This window comes from Xylocopa sonorina, chromosome 1 (assembly GCF_050948175.1).
Source record: "Xylocopa sonorina isolate GNS202 chromosome 1, iyXylSono1_principal, whole genome shotgun sequence".
NCBI lineage: Eukaryota > Metazoa > Arthropoda > Insecta > Hymenoptera > Apidae > Xylocopa > Xylocopa sonorina.
In genome coordinates, this window is record NC_135193.1 from 2,036,669 (window position 1) to 2,059,604 (window position 22,936).

The 22,936-nt window shown below is 44.2% G+C and overlaps 4 protein-coding genes across 10 annotated transcripts in view; all 4 read right to left on the minus strand.

Moving 5' to 3' along the window:
- Positions 1–454: 454 nt before the first annotated feature.
- On the minus strand, positions 455–3,319 carry LOC143425494 (uncharacterized). The gene is made up of 2 exons (XM_076898343.1): positions 3,046–3,319; positions 455–1,242 (listed from the first exon to the last, which is right to left on the minus strand). The coding sequence occupies exons 1-2, from the start codon at positions 3,151–3,153 to the stop codon at positions 949–951; spliced, it is 402 nt and encodes a 133-aa protein (XP_076754458.1). The 5' UTR covers positions 3,154–3,319; the 3' UTR covers positions 455–948.
- Positions 3,320–6,623: 3,304 nt separating this feature from the next.
- LOC143425135 (longitudinals lacking protein, isoforms A/B/D/L) overlaps positions 6,624–22,936 on the minus strand; it is a 133,832-nt gene continuing 117,519 nt past the window's right edge. Inside the window, exon 7 of one of the 7 annotated variants that reach the window (XM_076898028.1) lies at positions 6,624–6,868. In XM_076898028.1, the coding sequence (XP_076754143.1) occupies positions 6,639–6,868 (230 nt within the window). In that variant the 3' untranslated portion in view covers positions 6,624–6,638. Of the gene's footprint in view, positions 6,869–11,912; positions 12,341–13,286; positions 13,581–13,850; positions 14,210–15,931; positions 16,193–18,333; positions 18,573–19,153; positions 19,375–22,936 lie in introns of those variants that run through there. The other 6 variants (XM_076897780.1, XM_076897918.1, XM_076897723.1 and 3 more) reach the window with 6 other exon arrangements.
- LOC143425547 (longitudinals lacking protein) lies at positions 8,630–9,701 on the minus strand. The gene is given in 2 exon segments (XM_076898444.1): positions 8,630–9,001; positions 9,629–9,701. Coding segments are annotated over 2 exon segments (375 nt in total). The 3' UTR covers positions 8,630–8,699.
- Positions 14,660–15,890, minus strand: LOC143425505 (longitudinals lacking protein, isoforms F/I/K/T). The gene is made up of 2 exons (XM_076898373.1): positions 15,879–15,890; positions 14,660–15,038 (listed from the first exon to the last, which is right to left on the minus strand). Exon 2 carries the CDS (start codon positions 15,022–15,024, stop codon positions 14,662–14,664), a length of 363 nt encoding a protein of 120 aa, XP_076754488.1. The 5' UTR covers positions 15,025–15,038; positions 15,879–15,890; the 3' UTR covers positions 14,660–14,661.

Below are 22,936 nucleotides of genomic sequence, written 5' to 3' on the forward strand. Positions count from 1 at the left end.
TTAAGTCGTCTCTCGGATATTATACTGCGCGATACTGTACATACAACGAAGGAACTAGCTTGTTAGGTCTGAATATTGAGATCCTGTATCGACCCCGACTGGCCACGACGACGCATGCGAGTTTTCACGTGCGAAATGAACGTAGTCCAACGTGTGTACGCGACGATATCATCGATATCCGTCGCGATTATGTACCTCTTTCCCTGGATGGTGATCCTTGTCGCTCGCTCCTTTGGTCCTTTGGGGGCTGGGCTGTTATTGCTCGCCGTTTCCGCGTCAGGTAGGCAAAGACTCCCGTTCCCGTTCCCGTTCGTTCATCGACCGCCTCCCAGAGAACCGTGCTCCCTCTCTCTTTTCTCGCTCTTCTCCGCGCCGCTCTTACCCCTTCTCTTTCTCTTTTCCTACACCTCTCTCACCCGCCCGCCGCCGTCCTAAACAAATTCCCATAGTTATCGAAAGGGGACGCATCAACGATTCTCGCGGCGATTCCTACGCTTCGACACGTGCAGGGAACGGAATGAAATGGATGTCAGTCGACCAGTTAGTTCTCCCGGCTATGTCGTAATGCGAACGTTCGATTGCTAATCAGTCGTTCACCGGAACGTTGTCTCTCCATCTTCGTTCCAAGGACCTTTTTTCTCTTCCTCCTCCCACGATCTTGAGATTCAGCCAAGTGTCACCGGCTTGACCTCGGTCTTCGCCAGCCCTGGTCTCAGCGAACTTGTTCATTTCGGTGTTACGTGTACCGCGGAGCATGGCCCACGGGCCAATGATCGTCACCGTCGCTTTCTATTCCGCATTCTACCACGCCGAAGGCGGCGGATCGGGGCAGGATCGTGCCACCCCCTCGTGGATCGTCGCGTTAGTCGGAACAGGCGCGGATGTGCGTCGGATCTCGATCGGTTTCGAGCCGGGAATCGGTGGCCGGCCCAAAACCCCCTGGCTATTTCACGACAAGTTCCGCTGGTCCTCCGCGCTGTCCTCGGCCTTCTTCAACGACCTCTTCAGCTTGTCCACCAGCCGGTTGTGGAACTTGTTCAGGGAGCTCGAGCTGCCGGTTTTCGGCGGTGACGAGCCGGTGCTTTTGCTCGGGCTCTGCAGCGAGCTCTGGGACGCCCTCGAGGACGTCCTCGAGAAGTGGCGGGAAGTGAGCGGCACCGAACGATGGGCCGGGGACGTCAAGAAGTCGGAGCCGGGCGACGTGGACAACGACGGACCCTCGGACTTTGAACATTCCGATACCTGCGAACAGAACGAAACGGTTCCCCCCGATTTTAGCACGGAGACACGCTTTTCAAACATTTTAAGCTTTCCTATTTATTCGTTTCTAAACGAGCGATATATCGAGCGATATATCCAGAAAAAGTTTCTATCGCTTCTAATAATATTTCAAGTGACATAAGATTCCCATTATCTACGGTATATGTTTTGCTACTCTTTTTATCGGACGGTAAACATTAGATTCCACCAGCGGGAAGTAAATAAATAAAACTCGGGGCTCCTTTCGAAACGCGCGAAAACGCGGCTCGCTTTCACTTTTGCTTCTATCGGTTCGATTATTCGAGTGGATTAAAACAAAGCTCGTGTTCGACAGACGGGACAGGAAGGTTCACCGATCGATGAGGTAAATCGCGGCTCGGAGCGAAGTTCGAGAGAATCGACTGGCGACAGACGCAGGCGCAATGAGGAGCACGTGTTGCGCCCGTCCGTGGCGATTGTAACGCGACATTATTCCACTGGCCAGACTTATTGTTAGGAACGCGTCGCAGGCAAGGCCGGACACTCTCGGTGCGAGCGGAGTGTTACGATCGGGAACAGTGGTTCGTAAGCGCGTGGCGTCGTCGCTCGGTGCAATCGAAGCTGCACGTGCGCACGTGCACCACGACCGCGGACACGGCGAATTTCTTGCTGCGGATCCTGCTCCTTTGGTTACGCGCAATTACGTAATCTCCCCGGTATCGGCAACCAGCGATTCTATATGTTTACGCGGAAATAATATCTCCTCGAAACGGGGACTTTCTGTCGATACCAATTTTCGATGTCGCAACAATATTCAATTTAATAGTCGAAATGAAACCGAGCTAATGTAAATATAAACTCGCGGGGAGAAGGCTGGCCTAAGAGAAGGGAAAGTAGGAGTAGATTTTTGAGCCGTTATCGAGATATCGATTAATCCCATTTACGATTCCACGTGATTTATAATGCCTTCCCCTACCTTTCTTTCTCTTTACCTCGTTCTCTTTACGATGAGCCACGTTTTCGAAATCGACGGTGAAGTAATCGAAAAAAAGTATTCACGAACGAACCAGCATATAGCGTTTCACTTTAGCTCGCACGTTTCTAATTCTGTTCCCCGTTAAATACTTTTATCGTAGCAGTTAATATTATTTATAGCTGGTATATATATATATACATAGTGCGTAGAACGAGATTCGTAAGGAAAGATTATCAATGACACATCGGTTCGTACCGCGGTTAAACACAATGCGATACAATACGATAAGAAGGATTATCGCGCGCGACGTATTACGAAATTGAGGATCGAAGTTGCACAACTGTGCGTCATACCGAGTTAAAGGTATGCCTGAGAGAGCATCGCCGACGCCGCTTCAAAGAATACACGCACAGCAGGTATTTGCGTACCTGGCGATGTCGCTATTCCTCTCGAAGCCGGTACAATAACGTGCTTTCCACTCTATTTTCTTAGCCAGCGATAGCAGACCGTCAACAATGATTAGCTCGCGTACGTGTCGCGTTAAACACCGGATTCTCTCGCATCTGTCGCCTCTAATCGCGTGAAATAACGCACAATCGACGCTCGTCCGAGACACGTACGATTCGAATTGAAATAGCAAACGCGAGGATTGTCGAAAGGTTTCGGAGGAAACGGATTCTCGTTTAGTACCGATAGTAGCGTTTGAATAGCTGGGGTAAAAGTAAACTCCTTAAGAAGCGGTAACGTTTCAACGCGACTCGTTACCGTTAACGCAAAGTCTTTGGAAGGAAACGCGACGTTCCCCCCGTAGTAGCGCGCAAAACACTCACCTTTCTGCTGCGGCATGCCTGGGGATTCGAACACTCGGAGGATCGCCGACTGCGGTTGGTCTTGTAAATGTCCCACTCGTTTTTCATAACGGGCATCATAAACGCCATCTCGGTAGCCGGCACTCTATCCTACAGCAAGTCGCTTTCCTTTTCTCTCGCACACTGTACACCTCGGCGCCGTCTTTCTGGAAAGTTCAAACTGGACGGTTCCTCGGTCCGGCGAATGTCCTCAGTTTTTCCCAACGATTCCGATCAACCACTACTTGTACGGCTAAACGAACTAAACGATCGTTTGTAAATCGTAATCGTACCGAATCGGATCGAATCGAATCGAATCGAATCGAATCGAAACCGAGAACCAGTCCGGAATTTTGTGCGCCCGTTTCGAAATCGACGTTTCCGTTTCGGATAAATTACGGCGACGACGACGTTTGCCACTGCTGCTTATCGTTGCGTGTTGGTCTTGTCGGTGTCGCTGTTCAGCCGATCGCTTGCTGCTGTGTCGACTGGAAAACTGCATACACGTCGTGCGCTTTCACGGATAGCTCGCTCTTTTTACGGTAGCTCGGCGTGCTGCCTTTTCAACGACGTTCAGTCACGCGCGTCCGGTCGGTGCAGCAGTCTGCTACAGAATGAGCACGCTGGTGCTCGTATGGGTACGTGTAAGAGCGGTTCCCACGGTGGGGACAGCCAGGCCAGGCTATTGGTCCATTCTGAGGCGGGACTCCTACGTCATCGGTTACCATTGATTTTCCAATGTTGATACACACGACGGCATGACGTTCCAGATTGATTTTCTGGCGGCGGTTCCTGCTGGATCGCACGTATATACATAGTCCCGGCCGTGTAATACGTCACCGCGCAGGAATGCCTCCAACCATCCGAAAAGAAACCACTGCTCCGAATTAACCACCGTCGACTTCGTCCTTGCCCATTTCGCACCCTTCTGCCCATTTCGACGCTTCGCTTCGAACTTGTAAAGACTTTCATTCGACGACCCCTCGATTCTTTCAAGGTCATCCAGCCGAATTGCAACGCATCGAATACGCGGATACGGAATGGTTGCACGTGCGGCGCACGTTGTTGCGGTCAGCTTCTTCTGCCGCGATATAATTAGCTATTGCCAGTACCTATTATCGTGCCATTGTTCCACGCAATAGAGATTTAATACGTACGCCACTCGTTGCCGGTTACGAACCTTCGGGCACGATTTTGTCTCGCTGCCGAACTAACGGATAACAGAATGTCGGGTATGCAAATTTTTAGCGCCGCAATTAATCATCGTGACGAAACCAAGTCCAACCAAGTGGATTGCAAAATACACGACGATGGATTAAAAAGTACACCGATCAGATTCGCGACAGGGTATTGTTGTATATCGTTTGTGCGTTGCGTTTAAATTTAAAAAATGATCGTAGCGATCAAATTCCGTTCGATTGACGAATCATTTTCGCTGGTACGTTACTATCAGTTGGTAAGACGTTGGTAATACCTACCTGCAATCGATAAATTATCTGCAAAAGGTATCGGCAACTTATCTTGCCGATGTCGGTAAAGAGACAGGTAAATCGCGAAGATCCTTAAATCTATTTCATCCAACACAACTGGTAATTAAAGATGACTATTTTGTCTGTCGATCGATATAATTTAATCTGATCTAGGACGCAAAATGCATTAACATTTTGTATTTTGTTAACTGACAGAAATTGAAAATCAACTTAAAAGTAGAATGAAGATCTTAAGTAAAGTTTTAAACACATTGTGAAAAGTTTTCGTAAAAATTAAATTTATTTCGTTCTCAAATGTACATATGTCTTTTGCTGAGTAAACGCAATTCATTTATTGCGCGCAATATTAATACTATCCATCGAGTGGTCGAACAAAATTATTGTAAGTACGCAACGTAGCCGAAAGTTATCCTGCTTTTCTCTTGTTTATAAAAGATATCTATATTTCTGCCTGCCTCTTTTCTTAACTATATAAGTAGTCTCACGTTCGTGCATCGGACAATAAAGGAACTGTAAAACCTGACTCTTATATGTACAGTATAGCTTTAACCTAATCGACAATCTATCTGCGATAATACGCCGTTTATTTATTATCTCTTTGAAATTTGCCAAAGTAACACACTCGCAAACTTTCGCGAACGATCACTTGGAAAATTTTCGTGAACTTGTACTTGCAACGGTAGCGTTACCGCGAACCAGACTTCCGGAAGCACTACAACAAGTTGCATTTTTCTCTAACGCGGTACCAAAAGTGTAAGTGAGCTTAATATTAAAATGAAGCGTACAACGGAAAAAAAAGAAACTGTTTTCAACGGGACGCGTTACTTTCGATAACGCTTAATCGATAACGCCTAATTCGAAATTTTTAAAGGCGCGGGAACATTTGCATACGGAAGCTTTTCGTTCGATACAAATATTGTATTCGACTGCAGTAACGGTTTGCCGTAAAATCTATACTTTTCACTTTGCTTCAATTAAAATACAGATTATCTTATCGTTAACGACAGGTGGCGTGATATCGTTCACTGTATCACTCTATGTAGGTCTCTTACCGAACGTAAAAACTATATAGAACTTATCTTTGGCACGATTACGAGGTATTTGCAATTGTTATCTGAAACACCGCATAACTCGACGACGCATTGCACAATTCGACGACGTAAACTACGAAGCCGTTGATTTCCTAGAGGCTCTCCACCTAGTACGCGAGAAGCACCGGATTACAAAAAATTGAGACGGATTCGTTTTAGGGCCATTTCGGCTCCTGTTGTATACTCGTGTCGTTCCAGTCTCTCTCTATGCTCGCAAATGTACAATACCTTACGTATCTACTCCGCCTATATGTTGCGCGGTTTACATTCAGAACTTACACTAGTAGATGCCTCGCTAATACTAATCCTGATTTGGCACATACTCGACGATCACACTGACATCACAAACATTTAAAGTATTCGAACAAGTACATACAGTATGTATTTCTTAGACATCGGTTGGATAATCAAATATCTCGGTAATTTCGTTATAATTTCAAGTCGAACGATTCTAATTCTGTAAGTAAATCGGTGGTATATATAATACTTATGTATGTACAGAATGCGCACAAAAATAATATATTTCTATATTGAACACTCTTTTAATATGGCATTACTTTCTTAGTGGTTCAATTTAAGCGACATACTCGATATCTAACTCTGACTGATATCCCTCCTGTACTCGAACGTCTTTCCTTTTCTATTAAATGCCCAGTGTATTTTCTAATTTCGTAAAACTATCATCTGCTTCGAGGGTATTAAAATTTAAACGAAATCTCGAAGAAGCAGGAGTAGCATCGTAACAAGAAAGGACGAAAGTAACAATGATTTTGCGGTACGCAATCTCGCCAGATACATAGATCTCTGACTAATTGAAAAACAATTGTCGAAACGAACGAACGAACGAACCAACAAGTAAATAAATAAATAAATAAATAAATAAATAGATAGATGAACAATCGAATATCTAAACGATTAAGCGACATATGAAAACAATAAAAGTAGCGGCGAGCTTGCGAATAGAAACAGAGGATGGAGGAAAGAAGAGAACGTCTCAATTTCGTAGCTCGAAGGTGCAATTCGAATAGAGATGTATTCTTTGATGGTCTCGCAGATGATGTCGATGCTTGAATCGCTTCTTGCACCAGGCGCATTGAAACCTCGGCCCGACGCCGCATTCCAGTCGCAAATGTCTGGTTAAGTTGCACTTGTGGGAGTAAGTACGACCGCATTTCGGGCACAAAAACGGTGGCCCGTCTTCCAAATCCTTTAGCATCTTCCAAACTGCAACATGTTTTTTAAAGAGATGGTGAAACGTTTGCTATTGGTTATTTGGCGGAACGGAAAGACAGCTCGGCGGCAGTAGAAGAAGCGTTTTAGGGCAAAACAATATCAACTAACGGAAAAAAGGAACAATCACTCGTAGGGACCTTACATGGAGTCATGCTTGCCGCGAAACAAATATCTTCGTCTATTCTCTTTCGTCTTGCATACAACTTGGAAACTTTTCATCTCGCTTCGAACAGCCGTCTTTCTGCTCGTTCGCAAAACATTTCTCTAACATGCAAGTGCTAACACGTCTACGAGGAAACGATAGAGAACAAAATTAGACAACTCGATCGTAGATAGTACGTAACATTTAACAGCGAACATAAGAAAAACGATGATATCTTTGTTGACGGAACGCGAATGTTATCGAAAATAATGCTACGCATCAAAAAAATCAATGGCACGGGAAAGTAATTTTGTTTATAACACTGTCATTTTTATGACAGATCGATCAGATATCACATATGCTCGTAAATAGACAAAATATTTATTTCCAACTGTCCAATCATCATTATACAATTTTAAGTAATCATGGATAACTACCATAGTCAACGTATGTACATATATTACACGTACTAAAAATCTTCTTTCATCTCGATACTCGTCTGAATGAATTTCTTTCTACCATCTTCGTACACTTAAAAAAGGATTCAACCTCGATCGCAAACGATTCAATCGTACCTTGGAGCACTAATTAACACTATCGCTTAACTCAATGCTTCCGATGAGCATGAATTCTCATATGTGAACGAATGACAGTGCTCGGCTGATTTCCTGCGAACCTCAACCAAGTCTCGTTAAATCCATTCTCTGGTTTCGTTTCGACAGTCCCCAGAACCGTGTCCTCTGCCACTCGATTTCTCGCCATCATACGAGGGTACAAAGTCCGATACTGATAGTACCATCCGATCGGCTCATCTGGCGAGTGCTTCCGTTCTAAAATCATAGGTAACAGAAGTCAGTATCGTTCTGCACCGTCACCTACGCAATTCTGATTATCGGTAGCTGCGAACGATGATTCGACCGCTATACAGTCGTTGAAACGAGACGTCGACACGCAGCCTGAAATCGCGTTCCGATGGAATCGGACTGTTCTGAACGTACATATGTACATAAGTCGCGAATACGATGAACATGTTTTTAAGCCTCTTCCTCTCGATCCCGATGCTTTCGTATCGTTAATTAAACGAACGTGGAACGAGTACAATTAGCTACGAATACGAAATCTTGTGAGAAATTGAGAATTTTACTTTGGGAAGTTTACGAGTCTTGAGAGAAGCCATGTTAGGATTAATTGTAAGTAGCGCGTCAAGTTTTCATACAAGCAATAACGTTTGTTTTCCAACAATTTAAATCGGACCACACTCGTTTAAAGAGAGTTTAAATATAGTTTAAAGAGAGAAGCTAGGTTTTAAAAAGAAACGGTATGATGGCGACCTGCCATTTATTAAAACCATAATAATATCAAACTTATTAAAATAGATAATTGTCACTTTTTTAGAATTACAATTTTCACCACAGTTTCTGTATTCGAGATTGTTAATTGCACGTCCAGGTATCTCTGATATTGCTCCAGGTTACCCTGATGTTGAGAAATTCTTACACAAATAGTAATAAAAAGGTATCTCTAATTAGGATTAATAAGAGAATTTGAGCCAATCGATACGTTATTCACGATTATCACGATGGTTTTCTATGTACATATGTATATTCCGAAGAAATCGATACTCTAAGAAATCGATTCGACGGTATTCTATAGAATAGGATCACTGGAACACTTTCGCCTCTATCGAAGTTTCGGTATCTTGTGCCGACCCTGGTAATGTTCGTTCAGTTTGTACTGATGGTAGAACTTTTTCGGGCACAGTTTGCAACAGAACTTCTTCTCTTTGTTACCGCACTCGACTCGCTGGTGCCTCAACAAACTGTCCCTCCACTTGTACCTCTTGCCACAACCGAAACAAACGTTTGCCGAGTTCCCGTCGTTGCGCGAATACTTCATTTCGATTTGCTGTTGAACGCCCGGCCCGTACAGCTGAATTCCTGACGGCAAACCGTACGGGAGTTGCAATGCAGCGTAACCATCTGAAATTCAAGAAATAAACGAGTCGTTTAGGATGGCTATTCCTGGAGTCTCGTCGCGAGAATGAATGCTACTCTAGCGGAATGATTTTAGAAAGATAGCTTTGAACTTTCTCAACTTGTTATTATTAGTTTCCTTTCTCATTGATCTTTATACAGTGGTTTCGTCCTGGTGCCGTGACAAATTGTTCATGGGGTAATAACAGAAAATGAAAGGCTGAAACAATTTTATTAAACGAAAAGTGAAATCATCCAACGTACAGAGATCGCACGTACGCTTGTGTGTTCCGAGGGGAAAAGTCAGAACAAGTAACGGAAAGAAACGGATGAAAAGAAAGTAAAACAACCGAATAGCGATTTGGTTTTCCGATGTTATACTCGAGACGAAGCTCGACAATTAATTTGTGCGATTTCGAGTTTACAAACATTCATGTTACAACGAATAGTGGAGATTCTCGCGAAAATTCGAATTACACGCGTAATCGCACGGGTAATCATCGTTTCCGAAATTGTTCTGGCCCATTTATGGCATAAAACGGCACGAGATAAGCAAAACGGCTGAAACTATAGAGAATATCGATCCACCCTTCGATGCGAAAGACTCGAATAGAAAAATAGAAAAATGTATGCTTCGCGTGCTCATAGATCATGGTAAGCGATTACGTGATTTCGCAGTTCGTATCGATATTTAAACTTCCTGTCACATAAATGACAGAGAAATCTCTTCTCCTTGTTCCCGCAATCAACTCTCACGTGCCTCCTCAGGCTGTCCTGCCACTTGTATCTCTTTCCACAATTGAGGCACAGGTATTGCGGTTCCAGAGCAACCGCTTGACTCTCCTCGCTCCTCTCGAAGGACGATTTTCTCTTCAACATCCATAATCCGTCGTATTCTCCCGTTTCTTCGGTACCTGCGGGAAAAACGTTCAGCGTCAGCGGTCACGTTCCATTGCGAGTTGCATAATTCGAAGGTAGGCTACCGATAATATAGCTTCCAATGTTCCGATGTTTGTTCGACATTTAATGGATGCACGAATAGAGATACAAATGCATGACAAGTACAAACAAGCAACGAACAATTTCGTTAGGTCGCGTGACTTTCGCAAACGGTAAATTTAACGAAGCTTCCACTTATCTTTTCGAACAAATGTCTATTAAAAACGATTCGACGGTTACTTTCCTGATGAGTGTTAAGTGGCTCTGGAGTTTCATCGACAGATGGATCGGGGAAAAGGAAGACGAAAAAGTGAATATGGAAAGAAGAGAGGATCGCTGAATAACCGCTGGTCGACTAGACGCGCGCTGATTAGTTGCTCTCGTTTCAAAATCTTTATTCATACTGATTTCGAATAACTGTTAGAATAACCGTTTTTCTCTCTCGCCGGTTTCAACGGTTACAATCAGAAAATTAACCCTTAACGGTCGTGAACCATCTCTGACGTGAAAACAGTACTTTGTCGTTGCGGTCGTATGTCATGCGAGAGGTGGACAAAAGGGATCCTGTCAAAATTCGCTCTCAGTCAAATGTGCGCACGATTGCCTTGTTAGTTAATCGTAATCACCAACAGAGTAATTAACGTATTCAGCAAATTAATTTTTGATATACCGAGCCCGATAAATAAATAAAGAAAATTATCTTATTACATTCTAAGAAAAGAAAAGTTATACCTGTACAATATTCAAGTGAAGAGGAAAATGTTCAATAGCTCGGGCGATGATTGTTTCCGAAAAATATCATACATCAAAAACTTATAAATAATTATTTGAAATGCTTTGATTACTCTTTCAACAAAATGGACAAAAAATGTTGATACAATACTGAAAATTTGTTGCATATTTACCGAAAACAACTGCGACCAAGTGAAAATCATGTGTAAAAAAGCTAGCGTCCGATAAGGGTTAAATACAGTTGGTCGTTTTGTGTAAAAGCTCGAACAATAAGCGATATAGAATCAATGAGACACGAAGAAAACCGAACGACGAAGCCCCTCGCACTGTCTCTCTCTTCCTATGAATTAGGAAGTTGGCGTATCGGAGGCAGCGGACGCGCTCTCCTTGTCGCCGCAAACGAGCCTCTGATGCCTCCTCAGGGTGTCCAGCCTCTTGTAACCTTTGCCACATTGGTTACAATAGAATTTCTGCCGCTGAAGCCACTCGACTTCCTCTTGCAGCTTCTCGAGCGAAACGGCGCATTTGGTTTGGTGCCGCTTCAGGCTGTCCATTCGCGTATAAACTCGGTCGCAGCCGTCGCAGCGAAATTGCTGATGGGACTTGACGCTCTTCCGAAGCACACCCGCCTCCACGGAATTCAGTACCGACGAATCGCAAAGCAAATAGTTCATCGGCAGTTGTCCGTGAAACGATATCTCGCAAACGTCGACGTCCTCCTGTTGCCTTCGCTCGGCGGTGCTCTTCAAATTCTCGCCTGCAAAGACACGTGACTCCGTTACAAACGAGAGTTCTCATGCGTTTAACACTTGGCGCTACTTTGCCAGAAAAGGAGAAGCATGCATGTTTCGCGTCATAGCCAAATTACCTTGCCGTCCATTTTGCGTTTCTTTTTTATTTTCTGTTTTTTTTCTTTTTTTTTGCTATTTTTTTTTCGAGCAAAAGCTTGAGATTCGCGACTACTTGCTTTGAGGTTATTGTACGAACAACATCGTTAGCGATTAGAGGGACGATTATAGATGCGAGATCGTTATTGAGAATATCCTTTGAACAGACAAGCAAGGATTAAAAGATGTCGTTTCAAGAAGGTTTTATTCGATTTCGAGCAGTCGAAGAAACATTATAACGTTGACGTAATCTCTATGTACATAGCGTATACAACAAATATAATCGTTCGGATAAAAATCTGTATCGGGAAATCATTAATTACAATCGGAAAGTCGGGTCGTTGACGCAGTGGAAGAATGACGACGAACGAATGAGACCAGGGAGAAGAAAACAGAAGAGAATGTAAAGATTGGTTGGGTAGTTGTCACGATCAAGGTCCTCTGTACGTACACGAGGTTTTCTAGGGCGTTTGCGATTTCAAAAAGAGAGTCGAATGCGCCGATTTCACGTGGGAGATCAATGAGAGCGGGTTCGCGAACTTCTTGCCGCAAAACCGACAACAAATTCTGTCCCCTTTCACTTTGCAATAGTTCTTCTTGTGCCTGCGGAGACTGTCAAGCCTCGAGAAGCTTTTCCCACACTCCTCGCAGATCACGCTCTTCGCAACCTTCTTTCGCTCTTCCGCTTCCGCCAACTCGTAGCTGCTCGCCACGAACTCGAACAACGTTTGCGGCACCTCGTACTCGTTCTCCTGCTTCACGAACCAACCGCTCAGGTCCGCTCGTTTGCCTGCGAAGAACGAACGGCACGCGTTAACAAACAGAATTCCTGGTGATTTCGTGGTAGTCGTTTTGATCGGGTTGTGGAACAGGGAAGCGCATGCATCGAAGGGCCACGAGTCTATTCGTCCCAGGCGTTTCGTTCAAAAGCATTAAACCTATTATAATGTACTCTGTACTCCTTCCTTCCCGTTAGAATTAGCCCATTCAGTCAGACTTATTCGTTTCACCGTCGACTAACGATTTAAGCCATTCTTCACCACCGCACCACGCTCAAATGATAACACACGTTTCCATAAAATCATTTATTTATTAGTCCTACCTAGGAAACATTGAAATTACGACCGATTACTACGTCACGACGAATTAATATTAAATTCGATTTCTTGCGTGACCTCGGTTCTCTTACAATTTACTTACTTTAAACACGACCATCCGTTGACGATTCTGCTCCGTACGAAAATAGAAAGCTCCGTTGCATTCAACGAGAAATCCACCGATCGATGGGTTGCAAAGTAGAGAGGTGACCGATCGGATTGAGTCGGTGGCAGGAGGAGAAAGCAAAGCTCAAAAACGTAAGCGCAGAGACAAGGATTACATTTAAACAGAGCGAATTAAGTGATTATAAAAAATCGCTCGCAAACGAGCGTGTAAAGCGAATGCCTGTCACGTTACAAAGCTTATTTCTACCTTTATTCGGGATACGAATCGTATCTTAAATATACTATGCCATATCGTTAATCGATCGTTGATGCGTGCGTACAAATAAATTGCCGTTGCCAGTTCGATCGCATTGTTGTCCGTTTTTCACAGACGAAAAACCGCGAGGGTTATGCGTCCCGTAAAATGAAGAATCAAACGAACGTGTAAAAGAGACGTGTACGAATTTTATTATTTCGCTTCTCCTAACCGTAAGCAAGATACGGAACGATGAACGCAACGGTCTCGATGATTCGTTGATCGAATTTAAGTGACGGTGTGCTTGGTATTGTAGTGATTGGTCAGCTCGTATCTCCGGTAAAACTCTCTACGGCATATTCTGCAGTGATGCTTGGGCAGCTTCCCGCATTCGAGCCTCTGATGCCTGCGAAGGTTCGCCATCCACTTGTATCCCTTTCCACATTCCCCGCACATGTAGGGTTGCATGGAGGCGAGCTGTCCGCGGGTCAAGCGTGGCTTGATCACCTCCGGGCCGGGTTTGATATCCTTCAACTCAATACTCGTAAACTCATCCATCAGGGTGGACCCGTCTGGAATGGCGACAAAAACTGATTACTACGAATCGCTCGTGGCCGAGCGGGTTTCTAATTGTGGAGGATGATTACGCGCGAGACAAAGTAGAACAAAATCTGGTCAGACTGGATACATCTATGATATATTCTCTGGCATTTATACAAGTGTCGTGTGAATTTTATTAAAACATCATCCTGCAACACCTGTTCTCGGGAGGATACAATTTCGTGGAAACGTACGAAAAGAGGATGAGAGACATCGCGGTTTTTTTTGTTTTTTTTTTCGTCTTAAATCAAGTCGGCGTGATGAGCCAGTAAATGCTCTTTGAGCCTGTCGCGCCTGTAAAACTTTCTCGAGCAAAAGTGGCACTTGTTCCTCGCTTCTTTGTTGCCGCACTGCAATTGATGCCGACGTAGACTGTACATCCACGCGTACTCTTTGCCGCAAAGCGCGCAGGTGAAAAGTTGTTGTTGTTGTTGTTGTTGTTGTTGTTGTTGCTGCTGCTGTTGCTGTTTCTTGTTCGGATCGGCCACAAGGCATGGATAATAGTACGCGTCGTTGAAGTTTCTTTCTTTCAGCAGTAGGTCGTCCATTGGAGCGGCTCGATAATCGTTCGACGTGTTCCAGACAGTCTTGGATAGAAAACCTGCCGAAGTAACACACTCGTGAACGAACAGCATTGGACGAGAGAGAGAAATACCTCGCGGCAAATGGTAGGGACGATTTCGAGGGAGAAAGCAGTGTGTAACTAGAGGGGGCGGTGTTGTGGGACGATTTGGTCAGAAACCGAAGGTTCGTTTCAATATCGATCGAGACGTGGGAGGTTGCGCGAGCAACGGGAATCAATTTCAATCTGAGCAATCTGTGATCGATCACGTTCGTTTATTTGTCGATACATAGCAAAAACGGCGAAGGTATAAAGCGTGTTACTCGACGCGTGTGAATTACTCGAAAGTCTATTTGTCGTGAAACGATACGATCATTTCCGATTACGTATTTCGAAAGTTCCTCGAACCCGAAAACATCTTACAAGGTATTTGAGTTCGCGACGTGGAACTGCTGAGAGCGTCCCGCTATGTCTCGTGGCATTCCACGCGGCTATTCCCGTTCTTCCGTGAACGCCGGCGATTCGCTTCTCTTCTGGATGATCTGTCGCAGTTTCTTCTGGCATCCAACGATGTGAGAGTTTAGGACGAATCTGTGCTTGAATCTTCGATCGCATATCGGGCAAACTTCGCAAGGCACAACGCCGCATTCGAGCCGCTTGTGACGACTGAGCGAGGTGGTTGCCTTGTAAGTTTTCCCGCACCTGTTGCACGCGTACTTCCGCGTATCCGCGTGTCTCGTATCTTTTTGCCTCTGATTTCTGTTCGATTCGTAGGGCATCCCGGCGTAAGGTAACCGATTCCATATCACCTCGCTATTGTTCTGTGTTTGGTGCACGTCCTGCGACAGCAGCATCGTCGCCAAAAGCCCTGAAACGAAAAGATTCGTTCGTTAGACGTTAAACTCACCCACTCCCCGTGTTGTCGTTTCGTCCGTATTCCACTGATTCCGAGTAATAAATAACCATTTATTATACGGCCAGAGTCCTTTCTAATGCAATAAGTGACGAGTAAGTGCTAAAAAGTAGCAAGAAATTTCGATAGATCTGAGATCGGTGCCGGTAATCGGATACAGGTACCCGAGTGTCGTAACAGAAGAAAGAAGTGTGCGATGTACCCGGAGGATTCGATAATTCGTTGCGACGATACATGGTCCCTCCGTCGCGAAAGGTGAAACGATTAGACAGAGGGAAAGAAGATGAGAAAGAACAGCAAAAGTGGCCTTAAATCGGCAAGCAAAAGAGTCAGTTGTTATTCGGAAGTGTTTTTTAAATCCACGCTGTCGCGCGTTTTTTGATAACACATCGCGATTAGGATAAATCATTATTTTGTGGAGGGAACATATATTTATTTAATTCTGTAAAAACTGTATACAATGGTCCAGTTGCGATTTCGTATCGATCCGATAGACGGAATACCAATGTTGTTACATTGAACACAGTTTTCCTCCCCTCTTTCATTTTATCTCTCTCTTTTCAACTTTATTTTCCTTCGTCTAATCGACTCTTCTTCATACTTGGCCTTGATAACTGATCTACAGATAGCACCTCCTGTCGTACCGTACAATAAAATTACAATTTTATAAGTTCACCGTTCTAAATAAGCTACGTATAAAAAGATAAACATTATCTTTTCTTTGGAAAAGGTTCCGCTCCAATTTAATTGGAGGAGAAGTCCAGCTCTACCGTCTTTTCCAGTAGCAATATCAACTATTGCACTCCAGAGCTTATCCAGTTTCAATGATATCGAATCATTTTGCCTGCACGCCTCCGCATTCTATACCATCCCGTAGTATTCTCGTTTTCTTCTGCACGAAGCCAAATGATGGGTCAATTTGAATCTATGCGTGAACTTTTTCCCGCATATTTGACAGCTTTGTCTCGGTTCTACGCCGCACTCGAGCCTCTGATGCCTCCTCAGCGAGGTTTTCAGCTGATAGCCCTTCCCGCACCTCGTGCACTTGTGAATCATCGATCTCCTCTTGTACCGAAGATTTTCGATGCTCTTCACCGTCAGCCTCGGCACTGGAAAACAAAGAAAGAAAGAAACGCCAGTAAGACAGAGGGTAACGGATGCAGTTCGATGTTTATGAACGAAATGACGAGAGGCGATCGTGTTAACATTGCCTACACGTGGGAATACTGTATTAGTTGTACGTGAATCGTAACGAAAACAGAGGCAAAGTGAGACAGCGGTGAGAGAAGGGGGTATAATACACGTTAAGAGGAATGAAAATTGACGAAACTTACGTGTTTCTCTGCGAGAGAGGAAGAATAGGCCAGTTTGACGAATCGTCGTACTTACTATGATACGTGACATGAAACATTGAACACATTGATCGACAACCTCTCTGTCATAGAAATACTCGCGCAGTTTCTTCTCCATAACATTTAACGTTTTATTGCCTAAAAACAAGTAACATGCCTCCTCGGCGCTAGTTAAAAACAGCGGGGGAATTACGTGAACGCGTAATTTAAATACGAAAGAAAGGCTCCGCGAAGTGTAAGCGAGGTTTTCGGTGGGAACGCTCGGTATCGCGAGCCAACGACTAGCCGGACTCCGATGCGCTCGTTTCGGTCGATCATATGTTCAGATAGTGTATCAGTCGAGCGTGCGATTGCCAACGGTGTTTATGTTTGAACTTCCTCCCGCAAATCGGGCACTCGAACGTGGGATCCTTGCCGCACTCGACACGCAGGTGCTTCTTCAACGAGTCTCTCCACATGTACTGCTTCCCGCACTGGTAACACCACCACAACTTCTTCGATTTCTCGGCTGGAAAGAGAAAACGAGCTAGATTATTCGTCGGCGGCTACAGTGTACGGTTTTTCAGACGGGTCACGGTTTCGCACAAAACAGCAAAAAGCTACGGGCAACACAAATTTCAACGTGAACTGTGACGGTGACTCGCGTACGTTGCGTATGCACGGCGTGATGCCCGATTAAGTGTAACAACAGCATTCTATTATTATCTGCCTAACGACTGTGCACCTAACACGTCGGACGTCTTTCGGTTCTTCCTCCGTTTCGAAGTGAAACTTTCGGCTCCTTCCGCGATGTGCGCGTACGTGCCGAAGCACGATTACCGATTACAGATCAAACAGACGAAGTAATTATTTTCAGATCTAAAAAGTCTACTGGAGTAGCAGCGTAACAGATATGCGAACACGGGAACCTTAGCTGTCTACGCAGACTGACGAAAACGAGCACTGAACTGACATTCGACGTGTAATATGCACGAGTGTACACTGTTTCTATCTTGTAGCAGCTTCTCTTCCATACGTTCTAAACGTAACACGCGAAGAAGATATTAGTACCTATGCGCATACATACACGCACGCACGCACGCACACACACACATACGGATGTATATACGTATACAAGTATCCTGGAAACGTTTGTTAACGAAAGTTTTATTAATATACTGACACTATGATGCATCGATCCGGAACAAGATGGGAAACCGTGGAGAAACATCGGTTTAAGAAAACAAAACGACGCGGTGCACAGATTTTGCGTGGGATTGCCATCGATGCTTGTGCTTGAACCTTCTACCGCAAATTGGACACTTGAAAGTAGGTTCTTTGCCGCACTCCACCCGAATATGATTCTTCAAGGAACCACGCCACTGATAACCTTTGCCACATTGAACGCACATCCACTTCTTCCGCGAGTTGGCTGCAAAAGAAGAAACGTATCGCGTCGGTTAGCTATCGAGCTCGACACTCTCTTCTTACGTGGAAAATTAGTAGAGGATTTTTCTCATCTTCCTTACTACTCCGTCCCATAGAATCTACGCTAACGTTCGTTTACTCGCTCATCAACTACATAGCTTCGTTTCTTTTCTTTTCCACAGAAATGAACAAATTTCGTTGTTGTTAAATTCTTATCGTACCTTTATTCATCTTCTAATAGCTTTCGCGTACAATTTGGTAGAAGCCCGAAACGTATAAAACGCGTAATAAAATAATCATTTATACATCGTTCTGTACAATATTCGCAGACCTCTCGGACTACTTTGTACAAACTCGTCATCTTAAGTCTCCGTGAAAACAAATATACGTTCGTTCGAGAGAGTAGCGAGAAGCTCGTCTAGAAAGTTTGTCCGTAGCCGTTTGTTTTCCCCACAACTTGGCCCTTCCGTATCTCGTAAGTATGCGACTCGGCCCTAGGGAGTTTCGTTCGAACCGACTGGCAATTCTCATTATCGAAATCCTTGACTGTGCACATTCGACGTAAGATGCGACTGCAGTCTGTGCTTGTACTTGAACCTCCTGCCGCAAAGGACGCAGTTGAATTTCGGTTCCTTCCCGCAGAGACGGAGATGCGTGTACATAGAGGATTTCCTCGAGTAGATCTTGCCGCACACCCTGCACGGATAAATTGTTTGCCGAGCGGCCTCACCTGAAACACAAACGATCAGTCGTGCGTGGATGCAGAAGACGTTCGTACGCGTCGCGGCTATGCAAAATCAGACAGTTCACAACTCCGATTTACGTTTCACCCAATGAGTAACCGGTTCGTATCGTATTTGTTCGCGACTCCATGAACGAACATGTAGCCGTGAATTAGCCGCAGTTTCAGACAAGTGTGGGATAGAGCCGAACAGAATTTTGGCAAAGCGAGCATGCGATGATCTGAACAAAAATTTACATCGATACCATTGTTTTTGACAAAATAGTTTGTGCCTCGTTTATTGCTTATCATCTGCTTTTTTCGTTTTTTTTCCTCGGTACTCGTCTAGTCGTAAAGCTAACGACCTACCGAATCGTTAACATATGTATACATCGAGTTACGTCTGATTTCTTGAACGTGCTCAAAGTATCGCTTCCTATCGTTACTTCTCTCGGCTAAATTATCGCGCAATAATCGGATTTACTCTCCGCATCGAGTGATATAATATTCGATTTTACTCCAATCTGTCGCGCATCTGACGGGCTGGCAAAAGCTCGCGCGATACGTCTGTCGAGCGGTCTCCAGAATTAATCGATCGGTAATCGTCACTGATCGACGAAATTGTGAATGGATTTGTGATGTTTCGTGAGGTGATGCTTGTGCTTAAACTTTCTTCCGCAGATTCTGCAACAGAACCGTGGCTCGATGCCGCACTCCATACGCTTGTGCAAGTTCAGCGACTCTTTCCATTTGTACGTTTTCCCGCATTTGTTACACAGATAGCTCGAACGAAACACAAAAATCGGTAAACCTGAAATCAGACGAAAAAAAAAACAGAGCTTTATTACCATTACAAGGGAGCCGGTGTTGAGTCGACGAACAACGAGTAGTATATACTTTCCATCATTTACGAACAAATTTCTCTTTACGTGACTTCACCGTGAAATGCGTAATCGTATCTTTTATTGTCAAATTTTCGGGATATTTACATAGACTGTTATAAATACTTGTCGTTCGGTCAGTACGATCACAGGAACGTTCGACGAATCCGTACCGTACAAACGATGTCTACGTTATTACGAGCGCGATCGATCCAACAACGAATACAACCATTAAATCCTATTTTTTCGGCAAACGGTATCGTCGACGATAAGCTTATCGATTTAATGTCAAGGAGAGAGAGAGAAAAATAGAGAGGGAAACGAGTTACGAAGAAGTTACGAAGTTGACTTTATTATTTGTTGAACCAAGTTACTGCCCATTTGTCACAATGATGACGCCTCTTCAAATGTTCTTTCAAGTGATGCTTATGCTTGAACCTTCTACCGCAGAAGATGCAACTGAACTGCGGCTCGATTCCACATTCTAGGCGACGATGCTGTTGCAACGATTCCTTCCATTTATACGCCTTGCCGCAGTTGTCGCAGACGAACTTTCTAAGTAGCCCTAAAAATTGACGACACAACCAAATTGTACTATACCATGTCGAGAGAGGAACCTTTCGGACGATGAGATCGGAAATGGGAGTTGCACGTACCCACATACACGTACGTACGTACGCGTGTATATATTATAGCATTTGGTGAAACAATTTTCAAACCATTTTTTTTTTTTTTGTTTGCGTTATTAATCCTTTGAAGACAATCGACACGCTTTAAATATCTGCACGTATAACGCGTATCAATACGATCTTTTTCGAAAATTATAATAACGACGCGCTTAATCGTCGTCGATCGATACCTTGATTGGTTGTACAGTTAATCGACTGTTATTACAGCAACTTCGACCTGCAAAGGATTAATAATGAAAATATTTCGTGGCAGACGTTGCTAAAGCTCTGCGAAATAAAAGGACGCGGTATAATATAGCGGTGTGCGTATACGCGCACGTGTTTCCGTTGACAGTACCTCTTTAATTACTTATTTCCACGCATTATAAATTCGATACACCATTCATCGTGACATTGTCAACTCGTTACGCGTAACGCGTGTTCTCGAGTTATTTATTAATCAAATTTTTACATAACGTACAGAAATACGACGTCGCGTGTAACAAAAATGTTGAGAAGCTGACTGAGACGCGCGAGGATACAAACGATACCCCGTCGATTCTAAGTGCCTAACACCTAAGTAGTAAACAAAACGATCGTCGCCGTCTACACGCAATGGGGAAGCCGAACGAGTGTTTCCCCTTTAGACTGGCGCATGTTCAGCCGGAAACGGAGGATGGACGCTGTGTATTACGGACCGTCGTCGTTCAGCTTGAATCGTTTCTTCCGTTCGAAATAGTCCATGTTGATCTGGTGTACGTTGATTAGGTGTTTCTTTAACATCCATTTGTGGCGAATTTTCGTCCCGCAGACAGGGCAACCGTGTTGCGGACCCTTGCCGCACTCCTCCCTTTCGTGTCTAACTAGGGATTGCATCCATCTGTACTCCTTGCCGCAATTCGGGCAGAAGTGCCGGCCGAGTCTCTTGTAATAGTCTGAACCGCAGTAAGCTGAAAGAACAATGCAGTTTCTGTAATTACGTTCAAAGCAACTCCTGTTCGTATAGCTTCTTAGCGTTCTCCTATCGCGCGTATCCGTTCATTCGGATGCGAAATAAACAACGATACGCGAATTGCCTAACATCGAACGCAATAATTCAAAAGACACTTTGACTTTTGCTGAGTACGCTTTATTTAAAATTGCCAGCCAAACCGGTCGATCACCATCTCTGTGTCGAGACACTTATGGCTACATACGCGTGTTTTTAGTGTACGTATGCTGTATGCGTTTGCATGTGCGTATGTAGATGTTGTTATCGTGTTGGTAATGTCTGTATCTATGTTGGCAATCGAACTCGCGGTGCTCTATCCTTTCCTTTTTTTTTTCATGCTCGTTCCAATACTCGATGCGTGTCAGTTCTGATTCAAGTTTGGCTTTATTCACCTCCCACCGTCAGAAATGTTGTCGCGTATTCGTGAAAGTCGATGTATTTTTATTCAACTCGATTGTTCCATCTAATTATCTGTATTGTTACAACATGTGTATACAAAATGAAACGAATCTCTAGCACACCGGGTCTTATAACATATATTATATTTACATATCGCACATAACCGAAGGTAACAAGTGAGTTCTTATAAAACGGTTTGCTGTTCCGTCCACAGTAACACACAGTATGTACAGTGCTCTATCCTTAAATGCACGTGAATCTGCAATACACACAATGGAACACGTTTTTAAACATTTATTTACACATATATATATCTATATATATACGTATATCAAAATGGTATGCGACGTTAGAAAAGTTGGAGTTACAAGTACGAACGAGACGATCACTAATGGTCCAACGTTAACAATAACGGATCAGAAGATCTAGCCAACGAATACTTGGCTCGATGGGAACGAGACAGAGAGCCGTAACTGTACGATTCGAAAAAAAACGCAATTCAAAATTCAAAGTCGAATCGAACATCGTACGAAGAGCATAGCGTTTCGTGTCGAGCAACGTAACCACGCTTTTCGATCGATGCGGGGAGGGGGGTCAGTCTTATGTAAACAAACAAGTCGATGCTCTCTAGGTGGATTAGCTAAAATATCGGAACACGCGAACAGTACAATGATGACGATACGCAGATAGAGAAACGCATTTCGATATTTCGCCCGTTCCTTTCGGAATGCTTAAAAAGCTACCAGAGAAACGCGACGCATAAACAACAACACATACGTCTATAAAAACGTTATTTCTCGACACGGGAGAACGTTTAGCAGCGGTTGATGGACCTCGGTTGATTCGAGAAGGAACAAAGGTACGGTAGACCCTCGACGGAATAGTTGGGAAGCGCATTTCGGTAGCGATTTCTAGCAGCGATTTTATTCGAGCTTGTGAACGTTATTTTCGTGTCGCAACAGGTAGTCCCTACGTTTGAACTTTCTACCACAGAGAGTGCAGTTGTGCCTAGGTAATTTCCCGCAGCCTTCCCGGAGGTGTCTGGTCAAAGAGTCCGTCCACGTATAACGCTTCCCGCACTTGTAACAGGTAAACGGAGCGTCGTAATTAACGCGATTGTGGTCCCTCTTCGAGTCTGAAACAAAGGACAAAGAGAACGAGAATAAGATTAACGAAGTCTGTTCGGGCGCTCGTCTCCTTTACTTTAGTTCTGCTTGCAAGAAACGGTAATCCAACGAACGCAAGGGATCGAGAAGGAATGATCGGAGAGGGAGAAACATCAGCACCGAATCATTACAGTAGACTTTGTCTTTCGTTTTATTGCATCCAGTACGTAAATAATATGCTACCTGCGAGACAACGAACTCGCCGCCAACGAATTCTCAATGGAACCTCTTCAAGTGGGACGTCAACAATTGCTTGTGGCGAAACTTT

Excerpts from the sequence above, each read along its gene's own strand:
- LOC143425494 (XM_076898343.1), bottom strand. The coding sequence starts at position 3,153 with ATGGCGTTTATGATGCCCGTTATGAAAAACGAGTGGGACATTTACAAG. Across the intron at positions 1,243-3,045 it reads AGGCATGCCGCAGCAGAAAG|GTATCGGAATGTTCAAAGTC; the intron begins GTGAGTGTTTTG and ends TTCTGTTCGCAG.
- LOC143425505 (XM_076898373.1), bottom strand. The coding sequence starts at position 15,024 with ATGCTGCTGTCGCAGGACGTGCACCAAACACAGAACAATAGCGAGGTG.